Source organism: Triplophysa rosa, linkage group LG6 (assembly GCF_024868665.1).
Source record: "Triplophysa rosa linkage group LG6, Trosa_1v2, whole genome shotgun sequence".
Taxonomy (NCBI): domain Eukaryota; kingdom Metazoa; phylum Chordata; class Actinopteri; order Cypriniformes; family Nemacheilidae; genus Triplophysa; species Triplophysa rosa.
The window spans coordinates 19,200,131-19,227,738 of record NC_079895.1 but is presented as its reverse complement, the minus strand read 5'-3'; the positions used below and the strand labels follow the sequence as shown (position 1 = coordinate 19,227,738).

Below are 27,608 nucleotides of genomic sequence, written 5' to 3'. Positions count from 1 at the left end.
AAACTGTGGCCACAGATTTGCGGGTCTTGTTTTTTTTTTCTCTGAGGGGTGACCAGACGGGCTCCGTAGGATATCGCAGATATTGCTGGAGAAAAAAAATATTCTTCTTTAGAAATAACTGAAAATAAAGTGCTTTAATGCAAGTCGATTACACCCGAGAATTGCTATAGCCATATGCTATAACATCACGTGCAGTATAATTAATTATTAATTATTTTCTACTCTGAACTTCACTCACAATTCAGTAGTATTTAACGTTACTGTGTGTAGTTTAACTTAACTATTCTACATGGATGTAAACACACACTCACATTCATGGGTAAAGAATCCCTGTAACACAGTTAAGAGGCACGCTGTTTTATTAAATAACGTCGTTAAAAGGGACCAGACTGTCAGCGTGTGTATGCGTGTGATTAAATGGATTTTTTTTTTAACAAAAAAACTGCCAAAAGTTTTCCATGAGAATAAGGTTTAGGGGTAGGACTTGATTGGCGAACAAAATAAGTAGTTCACTACGTCGGGATGGGAAATATAGGAAATTGGGTCGTCAGTCCTTATACTGTAATGTATGTGATGTTACTGCATATGGCCATTGTGATTAACCACCTATTAACTTTAGTTTGTTAAAAAAAATGCGCCCTTTCCTGCTTACGAAGTCCTTCTCTATATGATTTAGCAGCTTCCACGCGTCTTTTCCATGGTTTAGACATCATAAATTAGTAGAACAACATCTTATGTAGTACATTAACCGTGCAATCCATGCTGTTGTTTAGATCCGAGTATCTCCAATATGGCCACGCATCCGGGTAACTGACCAAACCGTGACGTACGTGCAAACTCTCTATTGTGTCCCTTACCCGAAGTGACATTCAAGTGCGCAAAACCACCGTTTGATAAGCGCCCTGCCTGCAGCACACGTTCGTCCTCCTCCATGTTTAAACTAACTTGAAGACAGATATCTTGAAATCTGTGTGACGCAAGTTTTCTATGCGCGACTTGAGCGGACGGGGTCACGTGACGGGACTGATTATGCTCCTTAGCCAATCACATGAAAATTAAACATATAAAATAGCGACGACAATGTGAGGAAAAATAGCGCAGTAAAAGTACCGATACAGCACTAAAAATGTACAATTCCTGAAAAAAAACTACTCAATTACAGTAATTTGAGTATTTGTAAAAAAAAATGTTTTTACTTTACACCACTGTTTAAAGATATAAATAGTTCTGGTACGAATGGCATGGAAAGGCTAATTTAGTAAGTACCTTTGTTTACTGTTTATGATGAGAGCATTTTAATTGTTACATTACATTTGCTGTTTATATGTTGTCATTCTTTTTATATTTACAAATATTAATTATCTGACTTCTATTAGGAGGGCATTTCCTTAAAGCCACAGAGCCTACAATACATACATAATTATAAAATATAAAATAAATGGCCTGATAAAAGATCATATCTTTTATACAGTATATACAGTATATCCAACTGGGCTAAATTGATTAAATAAAACATATTGTCTGGACCTCCGTTTGGAAGAAAATATAAAGACCGGACCTCTTGGAACTTTAATTGAATACCCCTGTACTGTACTATGGTATTTAACAATCAGATGACAGTAGAATTTCACTTTTGCGATTCCTTCCACGATCATAAGTCTCTAGATAAATAGATTAAATGCAGCAAGAAAACTAGTTTTAATTACAAAAACTAAATAAAAACTAGGGGTGGGAATCGTTTGGTCCCTCACGATCAATTCAGAATCGATTCTTAGGGTCACGATTAGATTCAGAATCGATTGTTGACATACTAATTAGCATACATAAAATGTCATTATGTCGCATTTGTTCTCAGAGTCAGACTAGTGTTGGCCCTTTCGCTTCTAGTCTTTGAACTGTCACATATTGTATTTTAATAAAACTGAGTGCCCAATAAAGCCATTCTCATTGACATTTTCTGTTGTCAGACATTAAAACAAGTGTATAATAGTTAAACGGCAGTCACTTTTCACACATCCTCTGACAAAATCGTATGCCGCAAATCGATTTACGAGTTTAAAAAATATAGTAGAGATGTATCGGCCCAAAAAGTACGTCGGCCCGGTATGCCCGATTACCAATCCAGCCCTGTCCATTATATGTGTGATGTATGGACCAGTTTATGATTATGAAAATTAAATATTTTCATTATATAATATTAAAGCAATAAGCCCCAAGAAGCAGTGGGTTAACAGCTAAGGGTGTTGTTAGGCACGACGCAAAGCAACACAGAGACAACAACAGTGGCACAGTGATACTTAGGCTATGTAATACAGTCAGCAGATACAAATCAGGTACATAATACCTACCCTTTCTGGTTTGACTGTTTAGTCGTTGTGTTTTCTGACTTGTTAGTTTGTTTTCAGAATCGCTGTTGTGTCTTGTGGTTTGTTATTTTGTTTTTAGATTTCAGATTTGATATTGCATTTTCAGATATGTAATTTTGATTTGGGATTTTTTATTTTGTTTTCGGATTTGTTATTAGTTTAGCAATTTGTTGTTTAGTTTTGCACCTTACAGCCACCATACATCTTTTATACAAAACCATGAAAATACAGATCCTGTCATAAATACTAGTAAAGAACAATTTTTGTTCCATTATTACCTGTAAACAGATATTGACTTGCATAATCAAATCACTTAAGCTGTAATTTATTTAGGGGATGTACTGTCAAGAGACCTGTGATGGAACAGATACTGCTCTACAGTATATATTTCAGTTTACCTGAGATGACAGCTGTAATTTTTCTGAATGCATGGCTTGTAGTTCTTTGTGGCGTCTGTGATTTTGCTGAGGTATGACTTCCAGCGTTTGTCTTTTATGCCAAAACACAGAGAGAAAGAAAAAAGTTTGTATTGTCATGATTAGAACGAGAAATTACTCGTAGATCCTTCTACACACTAATTTAATGACACTTGACCATTATAATATCCAGACATTTTGGGTTTTAAAAAACACACAGCAAAAATAAACTCAAACGCTTAACTTATTTGTTATATGCCCGGTTTCACAGACGAGGCTTAAGACTAGACCCAGACTAAAATGAAAGTTTGAGCTGTCTTAATTGAAAATAAATTGCTCTGGCATATCTTAAAATATGTAACTGTCATTGTAATTTTAATAAAAGCGACTTAAATACCCCAATTTAACTAAGGCATAGTCCTGGCTATAGCTAAGCCTTGTCTGTGAAACTGGGCCATGGTGTTTTAGTTGGTAAAACACGATGCTTCTCCATCATCGCGAGGAAACTAGCTGTTAAATTAAATATGTAATTCTAAATAGGCTATTGCAGTACTAAGTTTATACAACATATCTAAGGATACGTATTTATCAGAATGAAAACATAGCGTGAAATGCTATAAGTACTTACTATTATCTGAAAGACAGCACTTAAATCCGTTAAAGCAAAAGATGAAAAGCGAAAAGACCAGACGCGATAGCTCCATTATCCAGATCGATTAAGCCTGCCTGACTGTGGCTCCTGGGGTGCTGCTGCTTTGGAACGATTATTGGTGAAACTCCGAAACTTCCGGCGGAAATAGTGATGTAGCCGCGTTTGAATGGTTTATTTTTCTGGCTATAGATGTACATAAGTAGATACCGCATAAGACCGCTCCTGACAACTGAGCTGCCTTGTTCAGTTGTCAGGGCACTCAACAGATAGTTGGCCTCTTTTATTCCATTCACTCTAACTTCCCTCAGTATCATGGGGGATGTGCGTCATTGCTTACGTTGCACGAATGCCCACTACTGGCGGAACACAGTATTACTTTAAATGGAACCCACTAATGCTGCAAAAACATTATTGCAGACTGTATAAAAAACGTCCAACAAATCAGATAAAAAATTAAAAGTGTCAAAGGCTTTATATGATATAGAATATAACTATGATTTGTTAGGTAAGTGAGCCTAATTCTTATAGCCAATTGAGCCCAGTATTAATCTGATAAGGTAACCAATATATTTCCCCTGCATAAAACGTCTCCGGTTACTGTAACCTCGGTTCCCTGAGAAGTGGGAACGAGACATTGCGGAGCTCTCGCTGTGGGAACTCTACCCTTCTTCAACTTTCCCGAAGTCTTATTGGACAACGCCAGTGAGAACTGGCCAATTGTCGCAAGACATGCAACAGTATGCAAATACGGACGAACCCGGCAGTATAAATACGGTGCACAGCGACAATATCTCAGAATCTACAAGAGAACGCCAGCACGGCTGATGAATGGCGAACACGGAGGTCTACGCAATGTCTCGTTCCCGCTGCTCAGGCAGTAACCGGAGACGTTCCCTTTCGAGAGCGGTCTCTCTACATTGCGGAGCTACCACTGTGGGAACGATATACAATCCCGCCGTGTGAGTAGCAATCAGTCCGACCAACTGGGCTAAAACACACCAAACACGGGGTGAAGCACATCGATTCAACCAATCATGAAGTCACCCTGAGTGCTCACAGCTGAATGGCTGAGACCAACCAATGAACTGCCATACAGTCTCCTCCTAAATTTGCATATCCCAGCCAAATAAATGAGCGGGCTAAGATAGGGCAGACACCACAGCAGTAAGAGCCAGCACGGGAATCCGGGCAGCCAAAACAGTGAATCATAATAGTACACCAAGCACAGAGTCAACAGCAACACGGTAACAACTGAGCAGTATAAGCGATCAACAGCTAGGAGAAAACGCAGAACTCACTGAGAGGACTTTAGACGCCAAAGAGGACACGTCCAATCTGTAGAACCTGGCGAATGTATTCTGAAAAGACCAGCCAGCCGCACAGCATATTTCCTGAATAGATGTCCCCTTAGACCAGGCCCACGAAGAGGCGATAGCCCTAATCGAATGAGCCCTGATACTAAAAGGGCAGTCTTGTCCCTGACTCTCATACGCCAATGCAATAACGTCCACCATCCAGTGAGAGAGCCTCTGTTTAGAGACAGTCCATCCTTTAAAGAGTAAGTAGCATGAGATCATGAAAATTACATTTCATGCAGTGTGTTATGTTGCCGTGTTTGAAAGTAAGCTGTCTGCCAAGTTATAAGTCCGAAGGTGAATAAATAACAAAGTTATTGGCTTGTAAAAATGGGAGTCGACTCAGAATCATGCAAACAAGACATGAGCTAGTCCGAGTCTCTAACCGCCGCGTATCTACGTCACTACGTCACGTTTTGCTGGGACTGCCGGGAAAACTTCACTAGTCTACTCCCCCAAAACACTGTCGCTCGTTCGTGATGCGTGTGTATCATGTCTAGAACCCGTGTTCTATGTTGGGAAACTAAGTCCGTCTTATTTCAACTACCAAAGGAAGAACTTCTGAGGGAACAATGGTTACAATTCATTTTTCAAACGATACCAAAGGAGTATAACCCCAGGGTTTTAATGTGCGCGCGTCATTTCACCGAAGATTGCTTCAATAATCTTGGCGCGTTCACTGCAGGATATGTGAAACTTTCTGAAATGCTCTATGTACCATGACAACGCACAGTTAAGACGAAATAATATTATTACTAACATATTAACAGTATTTTAAGTAAAAATAATATTTTATTTCATTGATGAGCAAAAGCACAACATGCATGTTGTCACACTGGAAGTTTTGATGACAAAGTGTTGCCACTTGCCACTGAGAAACATCCTGCTCCAGTCGTGGTGGAGTTTCTTGTGGATTAGCGTCTTCGGATGCTTCTTCGTCAGACTCGGGCTCAAACTGGTAAGGTAAAAACCCCGCCATCTCTATCTACACATATAATATATATGACATCCAACTAGGGTTGTTCCGATAGACGATACTATCGTGTATCGACGATCCTCAGACCTATCGGCGATAAATCCATAAATCCCATGGATCTGCTGATAACTTGCGCGGTGTGCTTGGTAGCCATCAGCGCGAAGTCAGTCGCCGCCCTTAGATCTCTCAAGGCGTCCGCCTCCAGGTCAACGCTATCCAGCGACTGCAGGATCGTGGCTTGAAAAACCTGCAGCACCGCCATCGCGTGCAAAGCAGAAGCCGCTTCCCCAGCAGAGGTGTAAGCCTTGCCGGTGAGGTGGGCGGTGAACCTGCAAGGCTTCGACGGCAGGCCTTGATCCGTGCCTAGCGAGGTGGAGGAAGGGCCCAGGTGAGCTGCGAGGGTCTCCTCGACGGGGGGAATGTGCACATACACGTGGGCCTCGGCCTTGTCCATGTGGGCGAACATAGCCTGTGAAGCAGCATGGACCAGCGCCGATTGCGGGGCAGCCCATGACTTCACTATGTGCTTGTGCACATTAGGAAAAAATGGCGTACACCTCTTCGAAGCGGCCTGACGGTGGCCCGCTTGGAAGTACCAGGAGTCGAGCTTACTTTTAGCCGGCTCCTCCGGAGAGCTCCAGTTGAGGTCGAGCTCCTTAACGGCCTTCTTGAGGACCCTCACGAACTCCTTGTGGAGGTCCGGGGGGCTCTCCGAGTCGGGACGATCCCGTTCCGACTCTGCCCAGTCCTTGTCCGAGATAGACATCGAGTCGTCGTCCTCCTCAATGCTGAAAGAAACGGTGTCCGCGATAGAAGGCGGGGGGCGAAGGCTCTCCTCAGCGAAGTGGACTGGGGAATGAGGCGACGGCAGAAGACGGCGGCCCCGGGTCGTCGCCGCTACCTCGTGGGATGGGTGGGCCCACCAGCAGCTGACTGGCAGCAGTGAGCCTCGACCCAAAGAGTCCTCGAACGACGGGTCCTCAGGACACGCGCCGGCAATTCCGTGCAGTGTGCGCAATCGGACTCGCAGAAGGCAGCCTCAGCATGAGCCAGGCCCAGGCAGGCAATGCAGTACTCGTGGGAATCCGGCGGGTCAATGGGTCCCGCGCAAAGACAACAAGAAACAGCCATCGAATGCGGTGAAGAAGTCTCCAGGTGCGTATTCAACGATGGCAGTGAAAGAGAAGATTCTGAGGTATTGTCGCTGTGCACCGTATTTATACTGCCGGGTTCATCTGTATTTGCATACTGTTGCATGTCTTGCGACAATTGGCCAGTTCTCACTGGCGTTATCCAATAAGACTTCAGGAAAGTGGAGAAAGGGAAGAGTTCCCACAGCGGGAATGTAGAGAGCTCCGCAATGTAGAGAGACCGCTCTCAAAAGGGAACTAGACTGAATAACATAACTGTGTCTAAGCATAACGTTATTCTTTGTGCAAAAAATGTGAGCCAATACTTAATTGTCATTATTGATTAAAGTTATGGGTCTCCAGTCTTGTAGCATACAATCCTTATTGGGTTTTAGTAACAGCATAATTACGCATTAACACATAGTTGAAGGGAGCATACAATAAGCCTCCTGAAAAACTAACAATAAGAATTCTGAGATGTAGTCTTGAAATTCATTTATGAAATTTACCAGTAAAACCATCATTCCCTGGGGATTTATTATTTTGGTAACACTTTACAATAAGGTGCTATGTATTTACAGTTAGTTAATGCACTTTCTAAAATGAACTAACAATGAACAGCATTTACAGCATTTATTAATGTTACAGAAGTTACATAGGTTGAAATATATTAATAAATATATTTTGTATAATTAAATGTTAAAAAATTAGGAAAAAATAAATTTAATATGTATATGTAAATCTGTTTTGCAATATATGTTAAAAATATATTTATATATTCTGATTTATAGATTTTGGCCGCTTTTTAATATTTTTCACATATATTAAACATGGGTACATTTACATCTAGTTACTTACTTTATATGTAAATAAGTTTACATGTGTCTTGGTCAGCAGAGGGAAAACAAGGAGAGGATCCATGTGCAGTAAGTCTTTAATAGTATCCACAAAAAAAAGGGGGGTAAATCCAAAATCCAGGGAAACACGAGGGAGAACATACAACAACGATTCACACCAGACAACTGAACACAAGCGCTATATATACACACAGATGATGGGACAAACAGGGGGGTATTGCACAAAAGTCGAATTAAGAAAGCCAGAATAACAGAAAAGGCGCGGCTTGACCTAGCTTAAACAGCGCATCCCGGTGTTACAAAATATTCTGTTACCCGTCATATTTTGTGACCGCAGTAGGCGCTGTTGTCACTGCCGACAATTCTCTACGCAAAGAGCGTAAATTTGTGCGAGAATGCGCTTTGTGCTTGTACGCAATAACGCGCGTTGTTCTCGTGCATGTTATCGTGAGCGGGCTTTTGGGAAAGTCTGTAGAGAGTGCTTCAGTGGTTGAACACGCCGATTGAACTGTACAAAGCAGGTTCATTTAATTCTTATACTGATTGTGTTTGGAATTATTGTGATTGCCATGGTAATTGTTTTATAGCCTATATGTAAGTATCAGGATTTTGTAAAAAAAAATAGCACCTTTACAGCTGTTTTAAAAGTTTTAAATGATCTTGTGAAGTCCCTAGACGGAAAACACCACTGTGCATGTATTTTTATTGATTTAACTAAAGCATTTGATACAGTGAACCACAAGATTTTGTTAGATAGGCTTAGAAGTGTTGGTCTATCAGACAATGTAGTCTCATGGTTTAATACTTATTTAAAGGGAAGAACTCAATGTGTACAAGTGGAAGGTATCAAATCAGACTTATTGGAAGTGGGTACGGGAGTCCCCCAAGGATCTGTATTGGGGCCATTATTATTTATATAAATTGTTTAGACGTTAACATTGATAATGCAAGGTTCCACTTTTATGCAGACGACACTGTCATCTATTGTTCTGCTCCTACAAAACAACAAGCTTTGGGTGACTTACAATCAGCATTTGATATTATTCAAGCAAGGTTTTTTACTTTAAAGTTGGTCTTAAATGTTGAGAAAACAAAATTTATGTGGTTATCAAACTCCAGAAATTCTTTGGATGGTTCTGTTGTTCTCCGAACTTTACAAGGGAAACTGGTCGCATTAGTGTCAGAGTATAAGTACCTGGGCATTATAATTGATGACACACTACATTTTAATTCACATATTAATTATTTGCGATCAAAGTTCAAGAAACGGCCTAGGATTTTATTTCAGAAATAAGTCTTGTTTTTCATTTAATGCTAGGAAGAAGCTTGTGTCTGGTACTTTTTTACTGATTCTTGATTATGGGGATGTGGTGTATCAGCATGCTTCTTCTTATCTTCTTGCCTCTTTGGAAGCTGTGTATCATGGTGCTTTAAGATTTATTACGGATTCTAAATTTTCTACACATCACTGTATACTATATAATAGAGTTGCCTGGTCTTCACTTCCTGTTAGAAGGAAAATGCATGGGTATATTTTGATTTACAAAGCTATTCTGGATTTTTTGCCATCCTATCTCTGTTGTTTGATTCACCAAAAAGAAGTTGTTAACTATTCATTGCGTTCTCAGTCTTTTTATAATCTTCATGTACCTTCAGCATGACCTAATTCAGGTAAAACTGCATTTGAATATGCTGCATCGTCAGACTGGAACTCTCTTCAAATGAAACTGCGTATAAATCAGTTGGTGTCTCTTTGTAAATTCAAAACACTTTTGTGTGCAATAGAAAATGATTTAATGATTTGCAAATGCTTTTAATGCTGTAATATTTTATTGTTGTGATGTATTGTTCTTTGTTGTACTTGTATTTGTATAACTGGGCCGCCTATCTTGGCCAGGACACTCCTGGAAAAGAGATTTTTAATCTCAGTGAGGTTCTTTCCTGGTTAAATAAAGGCAAATAAATAAATAATAAATGTATGTATATGTATACATGTATATATATACTGTATATATATATATATATATATATGTGTGTGTGTGTATTCACTTTTACCCTAATAATAGAACAGCAATCAGGATAATTCTAAACATTGTGCATTTAAGAAAAATGAACACAAATGAGCTTTGTGTTATACATACATAGATTATATTCTCCATATTCAGTCTTTTGATATCTAATGCCTTCTATGTCTTATCCTGAAAAGCATTTAGGTGTGATGAGGACAGTGCCAGTCGTACAGCAGGTCACCATATCTCACGATGCATTGTAACAGGCTAAAAAAATCTGTTACCCTCCTCTGTTTTACACAGAATAGCCTTATTGTTCTCCATATTCAGTCTTTTGATATCTAATGCCTTCTATGTCTTATCCTGAAAAGCATTTAAGTGTGATGAAAACAGTGCCAGTCAAACAGCAGGTCACCATATCCATATCTCACGATGCATCGTAACAGGCTAATGTTCCCATATGGTTCCTATTAGGTTATTTTTTTGGGGAACCAAAAAAGAATGCACTAAAAACGTTCCATACAGGTTCTTTTTGTAACCAAAAGAGAACTTGTATACTGGTACATCTAAAAAAATTTGAATACGTGAAAAAGGTCAATATTTTTTGTCACTCATTTCAGAAAGTGAAACCCATATATTATATAGATTCATTACACATAGTGTGAAATATTTAAAGCCTTTATTTCTTAAAAAAATGTGATGATAATGGCTAACTCACTGTAAAAAATGCATGTGAAATCTACAGTAATTCACTGTGTTCATGCACTGAAATTAACTGTATTAGGGGTCACAGTGAATTACTGTATATTCAATGAGAAATTACAATACTGGTCAAAATATTGGGAAAATCACATTAAAGAGGAATGTGCTGTACAAAGTCACAGTAACCAGCACTGTCCTGTAGAAAGATTTATACTGTAGTGAAATCTACTGTAATTCACTGTGTTCATGCACCGGAAATAACGTATTAGGGGTCACAGAGCATTAAAGTACACTCTTAAGAAAAATGGTTCTAAATAGTACCAAAAAAGGGTTCTTCGGCTTGTAACCATTTTTATAAGGTTCCATAAAGAACCATGCCTTGAAAAGTGCTGTATAGAACCTCAGTGGTGCTATAAAGAACCATTTCTTTACCAGAAAACAGGAGGGATTTTAATTTAGGTATTTTTATTAATTCATTCATTTAGTTTTTAATGGATTTTATCATTTTCTATTTCCGTTTTACCGTATAAAAACAATAAGTAAGACATGTAAATCAAGTAATACTTTTATTTCATTCTAATCACATCATTAAATGTCATGGAACATTCATTATATTTGTACACATTAATACCTTTCACAATTTTGCATTGTTGCAAAGCAGCTTTACAGAAAAAAAAAACATATTAGCCCTAAACAGAGACAAAGGAAAAAGTAAAGAAATACGTTTTAGTCCATTTTAGCACAAAAGCAGTAGAAATGTGACAACAAAAATGTATAGAAATAAAAAAATATATACTGTATATAACCAGGAAAATTATAAAAATACATGATTACTGTTTAAATTTAACTGATCAGCAAGATTATACAGCAAGCAGTGCAGCCAAGAAGTCATCTTATATTGTTTGCAGATAACTACATCCATTATTTTTATGTGTGGTAATGATTTTGAGTTTCTGGCAAAACAAAAGTAGGGTCTGGCATGGGGCTCAAATAGCAGGCCATGATCATCGCAGATTCCCACCACTTTCCATCTATGGCTGTGGTCATCAACCTTGAGCATCAGGCCGAACCAGAGCTGTGTCTTTCAGTCTCAGGTGTTTTCAGGAGCCTGAAGATGAGACATGGAGACAAAACAAGCTGATGTTAGTGTAGAGGTCACTCTCATATATAAAAATGATGTCATGGCAGAAGTTTGGTTGAGCAGACTCCTGCAGTATAAACATGTTTTTGGTAATAAAGATAAGGTTTGGCTAAAGATTAATTAGTACATTTTTATTACTTCCCTTTGAATGTGTAACTGAATTTGCCTCAACCGTCAAAGTCAGACCTGCAGTGGTTTAGAGCTTGGTTTATGATTCACCTGAAACAGAGACATGTACACTTAAGTATAATAAGAATACACAAAACTTAATTTCCAAAATTATTTTAACTGTAAATTGCTATCGTTTTAATGTGGAAAGGATATCAACTTTAAAAGTAACATGAATATATCACCTTTAAAACTTGGTTAGAAATACCCGTCTCTTCCAAGTTCACTCCCAGGACAAGGTCACATACGAAACTCTGAAATAACAATAAATAATCCTAAATACATATTGTACAACATACTGTTGAAGAAACATCAAGATAATGTGCATGAAAATACTTTAGAAAAATGGTTTATGGAAGTTCAGCCAGTAGAAGTAAATAATGATTGATGCTAGGATAATATTGTTAATGTAATACATTTTTTTAAATATTAAGTAGAGTATATACATTTTAACTATCCTAAATAATTGGTAAAGCAGATTCCCATATATTATATAACCATAGAATATCTTAAATTATAATATATATATATATATATAAATATATATTAAAAACATCTGAAGCTTACCTGTGTGGTGTATCAGTCTGCAGGCACCTCAGCAGGACTGTTAAATCAGGACTTTGATTCAGGACATACAACCAATCAGGAGGCAGCTTCTAAATAACTGATCTACTTTAAACCAAAATAGGCGGGAAAAAGAACCTTTCCCAAACAAAGAACTTTTCAGCAGAAAAGGGGTTCTTCAGAAGACATGGTTCTATAAGAACTTTACCATCATTAAAGAACCTTTTAAGAACATAATTTTTTAGAGTGTGGGCTATATTCAATGAGAAATTACAATACTGATAAAATATTGTGAAAATCACATTAAGGAATGTGCTAAAAAAACGACTTTGTTAACCTAACCAACACTGGCCTGTGGTAAATACAACAATCAAGCATGACTGTTCTAGTTCTTATTAGAAAGGGTTTAAATAATTAAAATAGAGATTTTCCCAGTTCACAGTATTACAGTGAAACTTGGAATTGAGAAACTTTGTGTGATATTCAGGGCACCTCTGACATGGGACTAATCCAAAACAAAGTACAATCATTATATAAGGATACAAATGTCTCGCACAAGCTTTTAATAGCTTATTTTTTATTTTGAGCCTATCACACTCAACTCAACTTTATTTATATAGCGCTTTTTACAATTTTCATTGTTACAAAGCAGCTGTACATGAGACATATTGACTATAAGCAAAACAATTAAAGTTGTACCTGTAAAAACAAGAAAAAGGTGAAAACACAGAAGACAGACATACCCACATACAAAACACTCCACACACACAATATGCACCGTACTAACACACATAGACATACACACACACGACACACACACGGACGCGCACGCACACCACACACACACACACACACACACACACACACACACACACACACACACAGGCTTTGGTTGACTATCCCCGTGGGGACAGTCCATAGGCGTAATGTTTTTATACTGTACAAACTGTATATTCTATCCCCTATCCCTAACCCTATCCCTAAACCTAAAGATCATAGAACACTTTTTGCATTTTTAGATTTGTAAAAAATATTGTTCTGTACAATTTATAAGCTTTTGTGCCCATGAGGACCTCAATTTTGGTCCCCACAGTGACACGAGTCCCCATGTGTTGGTGTGTATTCAGGTTTAGGTCCCCACCGGGATATACAAACATGAACACACACACACACACACACACACACACACACACACACACACACACACACGTACACAGACAAGTACGCACAGACACGCACAGACACACGCACACATATAGGCTATAATATAATTACCATGGCAATCACAATAATTCCAGACGCAATCAGTATAAGAATTAAATGAACCTGCTCTGTACAGTTCAATCAGCGTGTACAGTACTGAAGCACTCTCAACAGACTTTCCCAAAACCCGCTGATGATAACGTGCACGAGCACAAAGCGCATTCTCGCACGAATTTACGCTCTTTGTGTAAAGAATTGTTGGCAATGACAACAGCGTCTATACTGCGGTCACAAAATATCACGGGTAAGAATATTTTGTAACACCGGCGGTTACGGTTAGTCTGTTGCATGTTTGCTGAGCCAGGATGAGAACGTGCAGCTACCCAGCAAACAATGACCTGGCGGTCCACCGGTGGTTTTTGGGCGGCACAGATTCAGCGGCTTGACACAGATGGACCACCGTCGGGACACTGTCGGCAAGCCAACCAATGTAAAAATGCTGTCGGTCTGCCAGCTTTTTTTGGGTGGCACGCCACCAGCGGCTTGCCACCGCTGGGCCTCTGTTGCAGGGGCGGAGCCAGGGGGTGGCCAATGGTGGCCAAGGCCACCATAATTTCATCTTTGGCCCCCGTCACCACTTTGCCGGCAACTTTTTTGCGGAACCATTTCTTTACACAGTTGTTCCCATATGGACGCATTTCAACAGCGCACCTCAAGCAAGTACTTCTCCACCCAAACTGAAGGTGGCAGTAATACACTCAACTTGAATTTCAACCACCAACACAAATACAGAAGAAGAAGTAGTATTGTTGTTGTTCGCGTGTGCTCCAACGGAATTTGTGCGTGCAGTAGGAGGACTGTCTGTTTCCCGCCGCGAGAGAAGAGGTCACAGGTAAGTTAGCAAGAAGAATTAAGTTTATTCACTATGTTTGAAATGTTTCTTGTCCTAATGTATGTATGTTATGGCTGGCGTGCTGAAGTTGAAACAGACATGGTAAAGTTTGCTAAGTTAATTTAGGATGTTAACTTAGCAGCATGAAAGTCGCAAGCTATAAACAGTTTCACTGTGTCAGTGTCATTTAAAAGAGCGTTGTAGAAGGCCATTAAAAGTAAAGTCAACTTTCAGTGCTGATTTAGCTTAATGGTGGTGGTCTGTCTGTGTCATATCCTTGAAAGGGAATTAAAATGTTTTGTTGGCAGCCAAATGATAATATGCTAAGTATTGCAAAGGAAGATTTTTTAAATGCTTGCCCATAATGTTAAGGTTACTATATTTTGGTTTTTCTGTGATATTGTAATGTTTGTTTGATAAAAGTGCATTCTGGTATATTCTTATGTCGTGTAAATTGTCATTATGGTGTGAGCTTTATCACCAATTAAAAAGACACCACCTTCTGCAATGCCACACTGTTTCAGATCTTTTTTTTAAATCAGTTTAGTAATACATTAAAAAGCTTATGTGGATCTTCATGATGTAATTCTACATGGCAATCACTGCCTGTTTAAGTAAATGAGTGAGTGACTAAGAAACACTACTGGATCCACAGTGACTTGCCACATAGGAAAAAAAAGATGATATCAGTTTCTGTGCTACCCCTGTGTGAGCTATGGTCTCAGTCTGGCCACCCCTATGAAAACTGTCTGGCTCCGCCACTGCTCTGTTGGTACAGCAGTGTCTAAATGATAGTGTTCTTCTAAGCTCTTACAGGACATTTTTATAAATACAGTCAAAGGCATCGATGGAATACTGGCTAAATTATTTAACAGGCAAATTTTAGGATATGTTTATATATATATATATATATATTTAATAAAAAGGCTATTCATTTGCAATTTAATAATAATTTATGCGATTTTAAATGGTTAAATTTATGTATTCATCCCAGCTTGACGTGTATTAATGGGTGTGCGTTGCGCGCTGAATGTGCGTCACACACTGGAGCAGAGAAAAGTTTCCATGAAAACTGGGCGGGACCAGGAACTGACAAGCAGCAAATTTAAGCCAATGGCAGCTGGCCTGTATGCATATCTAATGAGCTATCTCATGGCTGGATCCGGTCAGGTCGTCGCTTCAGGTAGGCCTAAATCCTGCAAGTAATAACTTGTTTTAGTTAAAAATATGTCAAATTAATTACTTGAAATGAATATGCTTACATTTTACTTGTGTATTATAAGCCCTTGCTTGCAGTTTAAACGATTAGTCAGGACTAGTTGGACATTCCCGCTTAAAGTTTTCTGAGGTAACGTATTCAGGAAAAATATGGCAGAATTGGTAAATTAAATGATTAAAATGTAAATTAGGCATATTTAGATGTTTAAGTGTTTCTATTTATAGGATGTCTAAACAGAAAACGTATCAGTGGTCCTGCGCTTGTTGGATTTGCTTTTATTGATATTTTGTCTGAGGTAAATATTCAGCTAAAAGTCATTAAATGGGTGTGGATGAGATGATTTTTGTTGTCCCAGGTAGTTACTTTAGTCAGGCCTACATAAAATGAGCCTTGATGACAGACTGATTAGCATTAGCCAATTTAAAACTGCTTTTAAGAGAGTTAAGTTATCATAGCTTCTCTGACAGTCGGTTTTGTACCTGCGCAAACCCAGTTAAATATATTGTCATTCCTTAACATTCAATGTTATGTTTGTAGATTTTCCATGCTGATGGCTGTGCAGTAGAAGTGGAGTAGACCTCCTGTCAGAAAACATATCCAAGGTGCTACTAGTATGATTCCAATGACAACGAAAACCTTAAAGTTACAGCCTTAAACTTTTTAACAGTAGTGTATATTTTTTATTTCCTTTTTATGTCTTATTTTTCTAGCTATTGTTATTTATTTTGATATGTTTGGCAAAAAAAACAATATAAGCAGAAATACTGTTAATTAACCACAATATAAAAGAGCTGTTTTCTTTTTGAATATATATAGTAAAGTGTAATTTATTTCTCTGATGCAAGTATGAATTTTCAACATCATTACCAACAAAATTGTCACTTGGATCATGTGACACTGAACTTTGACGTACTGATGTTGAAAATTCAGTTTACAATAAAGTAAAGTTTACAATATATTCATATAATGAGAGAAATAAATAAGTCTGAACCCTTTGAATGGTAGCGTAAATTATAGTTATGATTGCTTGTTCCTCCAACTTAAATGATACTATTGCATAGGTAGTTTGTTCCATAGAGACTTTCCAGTTCTTCAAATTATGATGACAAATTTACTAAGGGACCTAGAAAAAACCTGATGGCTATTAAACCAGATTCCAATTCCAAAATAAGATAAGTCACAAGCTCTGAACTATTGGTAGTATCCAGGATATCTGAGTCCATTAAAGGAGTCAGAGCTTTTTTAGATTTAGTTAAGCATTCCCATAACACATCTTGTAACCATGTTATTCATAAATTAAATAGTAAAAATTGAGCATGATCATCTTTTGCTTAAAATAATATTATGAACAGCAGCAGTGCTAATCTTTCTTCTTTTGCTTTCCTGTTTCAATATGTCAGGGTTTACACTTTTAAGATTACGGCAGCTCCAGATTGGCTACAGCATCACTTGTGAAGACTTCAGATCATGCCAACACTCACAAAGACTTCAGATGATGGCAACTATAGATTGACATACAAAACTGCCAAATATGTAGGAGCTGATAGCCTCGTGGGCAGTGCTCTGACTAGGGCTGTCATGATAATGAAATTTGGCTGACGATTAATTGTCTAATAAATCATTGCGATTATGACGATTAATTGTCTGTTTTAGAGCTTTGACTTTTAATTCTCATACTTTTTTTATTCAGCTTTGAAACGACTACAGTATATTGTTCTGAATATAAAGACTATGCTCTTTTTCTTGGAAATACATAGGAAAAAAAATGGGTCATCATACTTATAAGGTTTAGGCTTTTACCTGTCAATAATACAACCGCCAAATACTTGTAAATTAAGTATATTGATCAGGTGTGAATTGAAGCCACCATTAAAATGCTATCAGTCATAGAAAAGCTTCTAGTCTGTTTTTTTCTCACTTGCCAGACTACAATAAAAGTTTACTTCTATGTTAATGAAATTTTGGTAGACTGGTTTTCACACTGAAATAATATTAAATTGTACTGCAGGTTATTTTCATGGTATATGCTTTAGTTTTTTTTTATGTGATTGTGTTGTGGTGGTACATTTTACAAGTATTACCATGCTTTAGTTACAATATATACAATAAAATATGCAATATGCAGATGCACTACAGCTCCCCCTAGTGTCTTCTGTAGAGATGTGCAATAATTGCGATGATCTGAAACCATGGCGATGAGGTCAAACAATCGCGATGACACAATTATTTAATAATCTTGACAGCCCTAGCTCCGACACATGGCGTGGTTGTGCTCTGGGCGACCCGAGTTCGATTCCCGGCTCGTGGTACTTTCCCGACCCCACCCCCTTCTCTCTCCCACTTCGCTTCCTGTCCTCTCTCATACTATACTGTACAAAAAAAGGCAAAAAACCTGCCAAATATTGTAATTGTCATGATATATAAATGTATGTAGGTTACAACTACTAACCACTAGAGATAGGTAGATGTTGGCGGACCTCAGGTGGTTGTTGTTGGAGTAAGAGTGCTGACAGTAAACATGTGAGGTGTAATAAAGACATCTGCTACAAACAGTTTCTTCATTATAAATAGAAACAATACATGGTACCAGGAGTGGTAAGAAAACCGGATCGCCGTCATGGAAAGAGTGAAACCGCCTGACGCTGTGAACTGGACTGGAAATGTCGATTGTGAGTGGCGCACGTTTAAACAACGATTTACGCTGTACTTACAAGCAGTGGGACTTAACGATAAGCCCGATAAAAGAAAAATTGCTCTGCTACTAACAGTTGCGGGACCCCAATCGATAGAAGTGTTCAACACGCTCGTGTTTGATAGAGAAGAGGATAAAAGCAACTACGAGGTGGTGATTGGAAAGTTTGACGTCCACTGTTCGCCGAAAAAGAACGAGACCTTTGAAAGGTATGTGTTTCGGTCGCGTCTGCAACAACAGGGAGAGACTTTTGATAGTTTCCTAATGGATCTTAAACTTAAAGCAAGAACATGCAACTTTGAATTACTAAATGATTCAATGATCTGTGATCAAATTGTGTTCGGGATTAATGAGAAAAAAATGAGAGAGAGATTGTTAAGAGAGACTGAACTAACGTTAGCTGAAGCAGTGCGGATATGTCATGCAAGGTCATCATACTTAAGGTTTAGGCTTTTACCTGTCAATAATACAACCACCATACTTGTAAATTAAGTATATTGATCAGGAGTGAAATGAAGCCACCATTAAAATACTATCAGTCATAGAAAAGCTTCTAGTCTGTTTTTTTCTCACTTGCAAGACTACAGTAAAATTTTACTTGCGTGTTAATGAAATTTTGGTAGACTGGTTTTCACACTGAGATTTGCTTAAATAATATTAAATTGTACAGCAGGTAATTTGTATATGTTTTTTTTTTTTTAAGTGATTGTGTTGTGGTGGTACATTTTACAAGTATTACCATGCTTTAGTAACAATATATACACTAAAATATGCAATATGCAGATGCACTACAGCTCCCCCTAGTGTCTTCTATAGAGATGTGCGATAATTGCGATGATCCGAAATCATCGCGATGAGGTCAAACAATCGCGATGAGACGATTATTTAATAATCGTGACAGCCCTAGCTGCAATGCATGCTGGGTGATCTGTTTATCTGAATTATTTTGACGATTGTCATCATTGTTGAGGGTTGTATGATGAGGGTTGATGTCAGTGAAATATGTTTGTTTATTTTCTCTCAATACCTGTGCATTGACTAGCCAGAGCACTCAGACCAGTCATCAATTGATCAATAATGTTTAAAACTAATACATTTTATTACAGCATGACTATTTCCATGAGAACAACCCTAACTTTTGTAAAAGCATGTCTGTCTTTCACAGTGCACAAGTGTTTTTATAACCTACTACATGACCTGAACGAATTAATTTAACAAAAGTCAAGGATCAAGAGCCCAACTAAAGCAAACACTGATCACAATAATGGTTATTATTGTGGGTACAAAACTCATTTCACAGAGTCTCATTTCATTTATTTCCATGTGAAAACTGAAGTAGTCTGATAAACTCCAGATTTGAACCAGTTTTTACATTGTACCAAGGTCCCCTGTACGTCAATATCAGACGTTCAGAAAACGTAATAATGGGCCAATAAAGGGACGTCTTTTCAACATCGAAAGATGCAGAAAAGACTCTTTTTGACATATCTTTGGTCAGGGGGAGTCATAATTGTAATAAAATTACCTTTACAACACTTACTATGTGGCCTTTTTTACCCTCAGCTAATAATATTTTTAAACTAATATCAGTCTAAGTAAATAAAACACAGTGTACATGCCATGGTATATTTAATGCACTGAGCACTCTATGAGCTCGGTGCCAGTTTTATTGTTTCCACCAAACATTTAACATATTCTTGAAGATTTCTATAGGTCTCGTCTCAGATCTCTTGTCCTAGGACTCGGACTTGACTCGGACTCGACCCTCTCTGGACTCGGTCTTGACTCGAACTCGACCTACTCTGGACTCGGTCTTGACTCGAACTCGACCTACTCTGGACTCGGACTTGACTCGGACTCGAATGAGCTGGTCTCGACTACAACACTGTGTGCTACCATTAACGTATAAGATACAGTTGAAAGAAGATGCAAAGCCAGTTGTTCATGCACCGAGACGGGTTCCTGCTCCACTACGAGAAAAGCTAAAAACAGAGCTAGAAAGGATGACATTAATGGGAGTCATAGAAAAAGTGGAGAAACCAACAGAATGGGTGAATTCCATGGTCTGTGTGAAAAAACCAAATGGTGATCTACGTGTGTGTATGGACCCAAAAGACTTAAATGCAAACATACAGAGGGAACATTATCAGATTCCAACACGGGAAGAAATTATAAGTGAAATGGGAGGTGCAAAATTCTTCACAAAACTGGATGCATCCCAGGGCTTTTGGCAACTGAAACTGCACGAAGACAGCACACATTATTGCACATTTAACACTCCTTTCGGTCGGTATTCTTTTTTGAGGATGCCTTTTGGAATCTCTTCGGCTCCGGAAGTATTTCATAAAGCAATGGAGCACATGATTGAGGGAATACAAGGAGTGCGTGTCTATGTGGATGACATAATATTGTGGGGATCCACAATTGAGCAGCATAATGAGAGGCTGATGGAAGTACTACAGAGAGTACAGAACTACGGGCTGAAACTGAATAAAGAAAAGTGTCAGTTTGGAGTAAAGGAAATCACATTTCTGGGAGACAAGTTGTCAGAGAGAGGTGTTAAACCAGATCAGAGTAAGATACAAGCGATTCTTAACATGCCCAGACCCACCGACAAGAAGGCTGTACAACGAGTGATGGGGATGATCAACTTCATTGGAAAGTTCATACCGAATCTCTCTTCAAATACAGTGTACATGAGAGAAATGTTGCAAAACAAAATTGAATTCAAGTGGACAGACAATCATGAGAGTGAATGGGATCGCTTAAAGACTCTTCTAACTACAGAACCAGTACTGACTTACTTTGATCCAACAAAAAGGATAAAGATTTCAACAGATGCATCTAAGGATGGATTAGGAGCGGTGCTTCTGCAAGCAGAGGGAGAAAACTGGAGGCCAGTTGCCTATGCCTCAAGAACGATGACTTCAGCGGAGTGTCGATACGCTCAAATAGAAAAAGAATGCCTTGGATTGGTGTAGGCTGCAACCAGTGTTGGGTAAGTTACTCTGAAAAAGTAATTAATTACTAGTTACTAATTACACATTCGATAATGTAATTAGATTACTGTACAAGTTACTCTCTTCAAAAAGTATTTAATTACTTATTACTAATTACTTTCTATATCCTACATCAACCTTGATGAGTTAAGTGATTCAAGGATAGACATGAAACGGCTCTTTTAATTCATTCAAATAAATAATATAAAACTACATAAAGTATTATTATTAATTACAAATGTGAGAATTATACATTAAAGCACGGATTTTAAAGTTAGACTTGAATTTTGATGTAAATTCCTCTTCTGCACACACACATATTACACAAAGTATTTAGTTTAATTACATCAGAAGTAACTGTAATTAAATTACAGAAAAAATAAGAGTAATCCCTTACTTTACTTTTTCAAGGGAAAAGTAATTAAATTACAGTAACTAATTACTTAGTAACTAGTTACACCCAACACTGGCTGCAACTAACGATTATTTTAATTGTCGACTAATCTAACGATTATTTTTTCGATTAGTCGACTAATCTAACGATTATTTTTTTTATTAATCTAATAAAGATTTTTTGGATTACTTTATTAATCCTTTGGCAAACTTTGCAAATAAACAATAAGTTCTAGTATTTTCTTACATTATAAAGCAAATCATACTTTTTACTCCACTACATTTTATAAATAAATATTGTTGTTTTAACATTTTAATCCGTGTTTACATTAAAATCACCATCTTCTTTTAATTAAGTAGTTTTAATTTTAAAAGTAAAAAAATACTGATTTTTTATGTACTTAAGTACTGTATTAAAGGTAAAAAAAAGTTTTATTGCACTTATGCTTTTTGTTGTCCTTATGTTGTTCCAATTGCTTCCATTGTTTCCCTCATCTGTAGGTCGCTTTGGATAAAAGCGTCTGCTAAATGACTAAATGTAAATGTAAAAACATTAAAAAATGTGTATATGAAATACTAGAGCATGATATATGCTCTGTATTTTTTTCCTCCAAGTAATATCCGACTCTATTTTCAGTCTCATAATGTAATTGAGTAAAAGTAAAATACTACTATCTGTCTCTGTTTATTGTGCAAAACTATCACCGAATAAAAGACTCTAATGCAGAGTGACGTTAAAGCGAGCCCGCGTACCCGGAACTCAGAATGATGCGCTTAATGCATTCGCTTTGTTATTTACAGTTATGCGCATCCCGGACGCACAATGATGCGCTTAAAGCACCTACTCCTTCTGAAGTCCCGGGGATCATTTTGCTCCCCAAAGTAAATAATAGAATCAGAATCAGAATCAGAATCAGAAGAGCTTTATTGCCAAGTGTGCTTGCACACACAAGGAATTTTCTTTGGTGTTGGAAGCTTCTAGTACAGACATTCAACACAATGACAATACAATATAATACGATTTACAGTCTAAAAGATTCTAAATTGTGCATATATAAAATAAAGACTATTTTACAGAAAATGGGGGATAATAACATATAAGAGACATTGTACAGGGTAGTATATAGTAGAATAAACATATTAACAGATTGTATGTACACTTGTGCAAATGGATAATTTAGTAAGTAGAGGTAGTGTTATATACATGTATACATAAGATGTAGATATAATAAGGCACTATAGTGCACACTATAGGAGTAGTGGAAGTGGAATATTGCTCTTAAGGAGCAGTTATCTGTTTAGGAGGGAGATTGCCTGGGGGAAGAAGCTGCTTCTGTGTCTGGAAGTCCTGGTGTTTGGTGCTCTAAAGCGCCGGCCAGAGGGCAGCAGATCAAAGAGTTTGTGTAATAGTTAGAACACAACGAGAAGAGATGATATGTTACATGTTTAACACATAGTGCGTTGCATCAATCCGACAGTATACAGTTAAATCAGAGGTTTAAAAAGAGTTATTTCGTATGAAGACCAACATATTCAGACCGCTTCCAGTGCTTCTAATAAGCTAAGCTATACTCAGCGAGTAACGTTAACTCACAGTCTCTAGCAAAATACATTTTAAACAAAACCATAGACTATCATCTTGTCATTATGAAGAATAATGAAAACATTGGAACATGTTGGAAAGAGTAGCGTCCTGACCGTCACCGTACACACGCATGCTGACTGGAATTGACAGACAGCACCAGCGGAGGTCAGAGTTTCTTAATTATGCTATATTGGTTTATTCCTCGCATAAAGCTATCGAATGACATAAAAAGTGCATTGGTGGTTTCATGATAATCAGTCCTTTTTGAAGCTTAAGAGTAATTTAAGCAGGGTCACAATCTGCAAAGGTTCACATACACTAATTTACACTAGTACAATAGTGTTAATGTAAATCATGAATGTAAAGCATAGTTTTACATTACAAAAAAGTAAATTACAAAAAAGTAATTTATTATGAAAGTCTACATCTACGTGCCCATCTCCGTCCATTTGTGATTGCGTGTCCATGCTGTGATGATCGCATTCCGGGGGTAACGTTAGGGGGAATTCCTCCGTCCATTCACAAACTTACTGCGTCTGAGGCTCTCAATCGCTGTTTGTCGGGTGTATTATACTTTCTCTTGTTCTGCTGATTAACTTACACACGCCCGGGAACAGAAACTGCTATTACAGCAGATAAACATAAATAATACGAAGCGTCGAGGCATTTCACGCATGCACGCACATCCTTGCAGACCTAGATTGGTGTATGGCGTGGAAAAGCTACGTGTACGGACTTCCAACTTTTGTGGCAGAGACGGACCACAAACCATTAATAGCCATCATCAAGAAAAACTTGAACGAGATGTCCCCAAGAATACAACGGCTGATGATAAAGCTTCAAAGGTATGATTTTGATTTAATCTACACACCAGGAAAGTACATAGTGCTGGCAGATGCCCTGTCCAGAGCAACTAAGCAAAGAGAAAAATCTCATGATAGCTCCACAGAGGCTGATGTGACTCTTCATGTAAACATGGTTGCAGATGCTCTTCCAGTATTCGATGCGAAGTCCAAGCAAATTGCAGCTGAGACAGAAAGAGACAAGGATCTACAAATGGTCATTAAACATCTGAATGAGGGATGGCCAAGAGGAACATGTTCTCAGTACAACAACATAAGATCAGAACTGAGTGTTGTCAAAGGACTGTTACTGAGACAAAACAGAATTGTTATACCTCAATCACTGAGACTGGATATGATGAGAAGACTGCATGAGGGACACCTAGGAGCAGAAAAGTGCAAGAGGAGAGCCAGAACAGCTGTCTATTGGCCAAGGATGAATGGTGACATTGACAGTGTGGGATTACAAATTTATACAATGTTATATCTAGGTTAAAGTTATGTACATTATGTTTCACATTTTGAGGTAAAGATGATTACATTCTATGAATATCAAGTCAGGCAGCCCAGATGTCTGAAACATTACCCTTTTGTCTTTATTCACTTCCTGACCATTGGGCAGGGTCCCAAGTTAAAGTTGAATGTTAAGCTTTAAGGCACAGCTAAGCCTTTGTCCCTATGATAATATGAAGGTATGGGCAATTCAGGCTGTCAGGCTGATTGGATTAGCACCTATGCATTTGAATGACAATGTTATGCTGATGAGACCTTGGCTGAGACAATTCCGGTAACGGCTGATTCCTGTATTGCATTTGCATGCTTTGTGTAAATCATCTCCACCTCTATGTATCCCGCCCCCTTGAAAGGTATAAAACTCTACTGTGCTGAACTAAAAGTCAGACTTGGATGACTACAGCGACACACAGCGAGTCCTCAATAAAGAGAACTTCTGTATGAAAGATATCCCAACGTCTCCTGGTCTCTGCTTCGACAAGGAAAAAGTTTCCTACAGTTTTGGTGCTGTGACCCGGATAGAGCTCCTCACCTGAATCCAGACTGAAACTTCCAGCTCAACAAAGATCTGACTTCATTCCAGACTGAATCTTTCTGTACAACCAAGGGTTGGTGAGTGTCACTCTATCCAAAAGAACCTTTAAGACCAGTACAAATTTGTTATCCTCTGTGGCGTCAGAGAAGAGTTAACAGACAGCTGTAGGGTTTGGTTAACTAAGTTATCCTCTAAAAATCCATCTTTTAGACACGAAGGTATCCTCTGTTTTGGCAGGGAAGAATTGGTTATCCTCTGTTCAGGCAGAAAAGAATAGCATTACATGTTAATATTGGTTATCCTCTGTTCAGGCAGGGAAGATTAGCATTACATGTTAATATTTGTTATCCTCTGTTTTTGGCAGGGAAGAATTGGTTATCCTCTGTCCAGGCAGGGCAGATTAGCATTATGTGTTAATATTTGTTACCCTCTGTTGATCAGAGAAGTTTTTGTGTTTTGATTGTGTGATAAGGAAATTCACAATATGTTTAGACTGATCCCCACACCGGAAAAAGGTGGTCTCGCGAATCCTTTGTGGTCAGATAGTGAATTCAAATCAGTGTTAGGAGTGCAAATGAACCTAATTGTCACTGAGAAAGTTAGACAAGAACTAACTCAGAAATATGAGATCCATCCAGACAAGACTTGGTCTGTAGATGAGTGTAAAAATGTACTAGGAGCATGTATACGCAAGAACAATATGAAAGGCATTATCTGCTGCCACTGAGAATTTGGTTTAGCACAAGCTACACAACAATCTCAGCGTATCTCAGAGCTAGAAGAACAGAACAAAGAGCTCCGTGCTAGAGTATCCTCTTTTACTAAGAAATTGAACCACAACAAAGCTGCAGAAAAAACTGATGTGAAAGAAATTAGTCAGCCTGATAACAATTATCCTGACTTACAAGCTTTCTTTGAAACAGATGTAGCCATTCAATCAGTAACTGATGTGCCTGTAGATTCAGTGAAGGTATGTTGCGCTAGAAGGCGATCTCAGGGAACTGAGGGAATGGAAAGTGTTCCTCCCAACTCTTCTGTTGTCCAAGTACAAGCTGTTGCCAAAGCGCTAGGACCTAAAGATGTAGAGAGACTATCCCAGAGCTTACACTCAGCATGCACACATTTTAGTTTAGAAGAGCATTGATCAGCAAAATGCGTCTCTACGACATGTCGTTAGCAGAAGTCACACAGCTGATGTCACAAATTCTGACTGAATCTGAATTCAACAGTTTTGAGTCTACTGTCACTTCTGAACTACAACATGCCAGTAAAGGAGATTTAAGAGAAGGTGTTTTGAAAATTCTAAAGAATATCATGGGACCCAAAATAGACTGGTCCAGAATCACTAACTGTGTACAAAGGAAAGAAGAAACTGTGAGTGAATATACTGAAAGGTTTTGTGAGTCAGCTGTAAATTTACAGTGGAATAGTTGATGAAGCTGAAAGTGTGTTAGATGACAAGATGACTAGTCCGCATCTGGTCAGAGGGCCTTGTAGCCGAGTACAGAAAAGCCTTGCCATTCCTAGATCTAACTTGGTCTAACAGAACTCTCAGAAGTAACCTAGACAGGTTAGCTACATGGGAAAGAGATGCTGATGTTAAGGCAAAAGTGAGAGTAGCCGCAGCTACTTTTAGCACAGCGAATCAAGGCAATAGATGGCCTAAAAGAGAAGGCAAATGCAACTACTGTGGAAAAATAGGACATTGGAAGAACGAGTGTAGGAAGTTGCAAGATAGTAGAAGAAATACTAAGCATAATTCTGCTCCTTCTCAGCCCGCCTACAATCCTGAAGTAGCTCTGCCAGTGTCCACTGAAACTTCAGGACAGCTCGCGTAGGCTCTTCTAAGTGCACAACAAGAACAGGAAAAAAACTAATTGTTGGGGCTGTGAGTAGCTACCTTTCCCCTGTAATCCATCACAATGACAAAAGACTTTTTGTGAAAGGTAGCATACAAGAGAAAGAGATTGACTTTTTGCTTGATACAGGTGCAGATATTACAGTAATTCCTATCAAATTGGCTGAAGATTTAAACATCACATACAAGAAAACAAAACTTTGTTTAACTGGTGTAATAGGTGAAGACTCTGTTTTGTATGAAACCCCGCCCATAGAGATACAATTAGGCCCGAAAACTCTGACAACAAAATTGCTATGTGCTCCATTAAATACAGGCACAATTCTAGGCATGGATCTACTGAGACAAGTACATCTAACTTTAGACATGTCTTCAGAATCTGCTAGCATAAAGATTTCCTCAGCACAAGTTTCTACCAATAATGCAACCACTCCTGAGTATGCTTTCTTACAGAATCATCAAATTTGCTGACTTTGTTGCATTTCACGTTATGCAGCAGCTCGTGTTAAGTTAACATTGGCATATAAAACCTTTGAGCTTG

The 27,608-nt window shown here is 38.2% G+C and overlaps 2 protein-coding genes across 4 annotated transcripts in view; one reads left to right on the top strand and one right to left on the bottom strand.

Moving 5' to 3' along the window:
• poglut1 (protein O-glucosyltransferase 1) overlaps nt 1-3,724 on the bottom strand; it is a 69,615-nt gene extending 65,891 nt beyond the window's left edge. For both annotated transcript variants that reach the window (XM_057335989.1, XM_057335988.1), the window contains exons 1-2: nt 3,411-3,724; nt 2,765-2,855 (exon numbers count right to left, since the gene is read on the bottom strand). In XM_057335989.1, coding sequence (XP_057191972.1) covers nt 2,765-2,855; nt 3,411-3,486 — 167 coding nt within the window. In that variant the 5' untranslated portion in view covers nt 3,487-3,724. The remainder of the gene's footprint in view (nt 1-2,764; nt 2,856-3,410) is intronic.
• myo10l3 (myosin X, like 3) overlaps nt 1-27,608 on the top strand; it is a 204,169-nt gene that overhangs the window by 112,001 nt on the left and 64,560 nt on the right. The window lies entirely within an intron of this gene.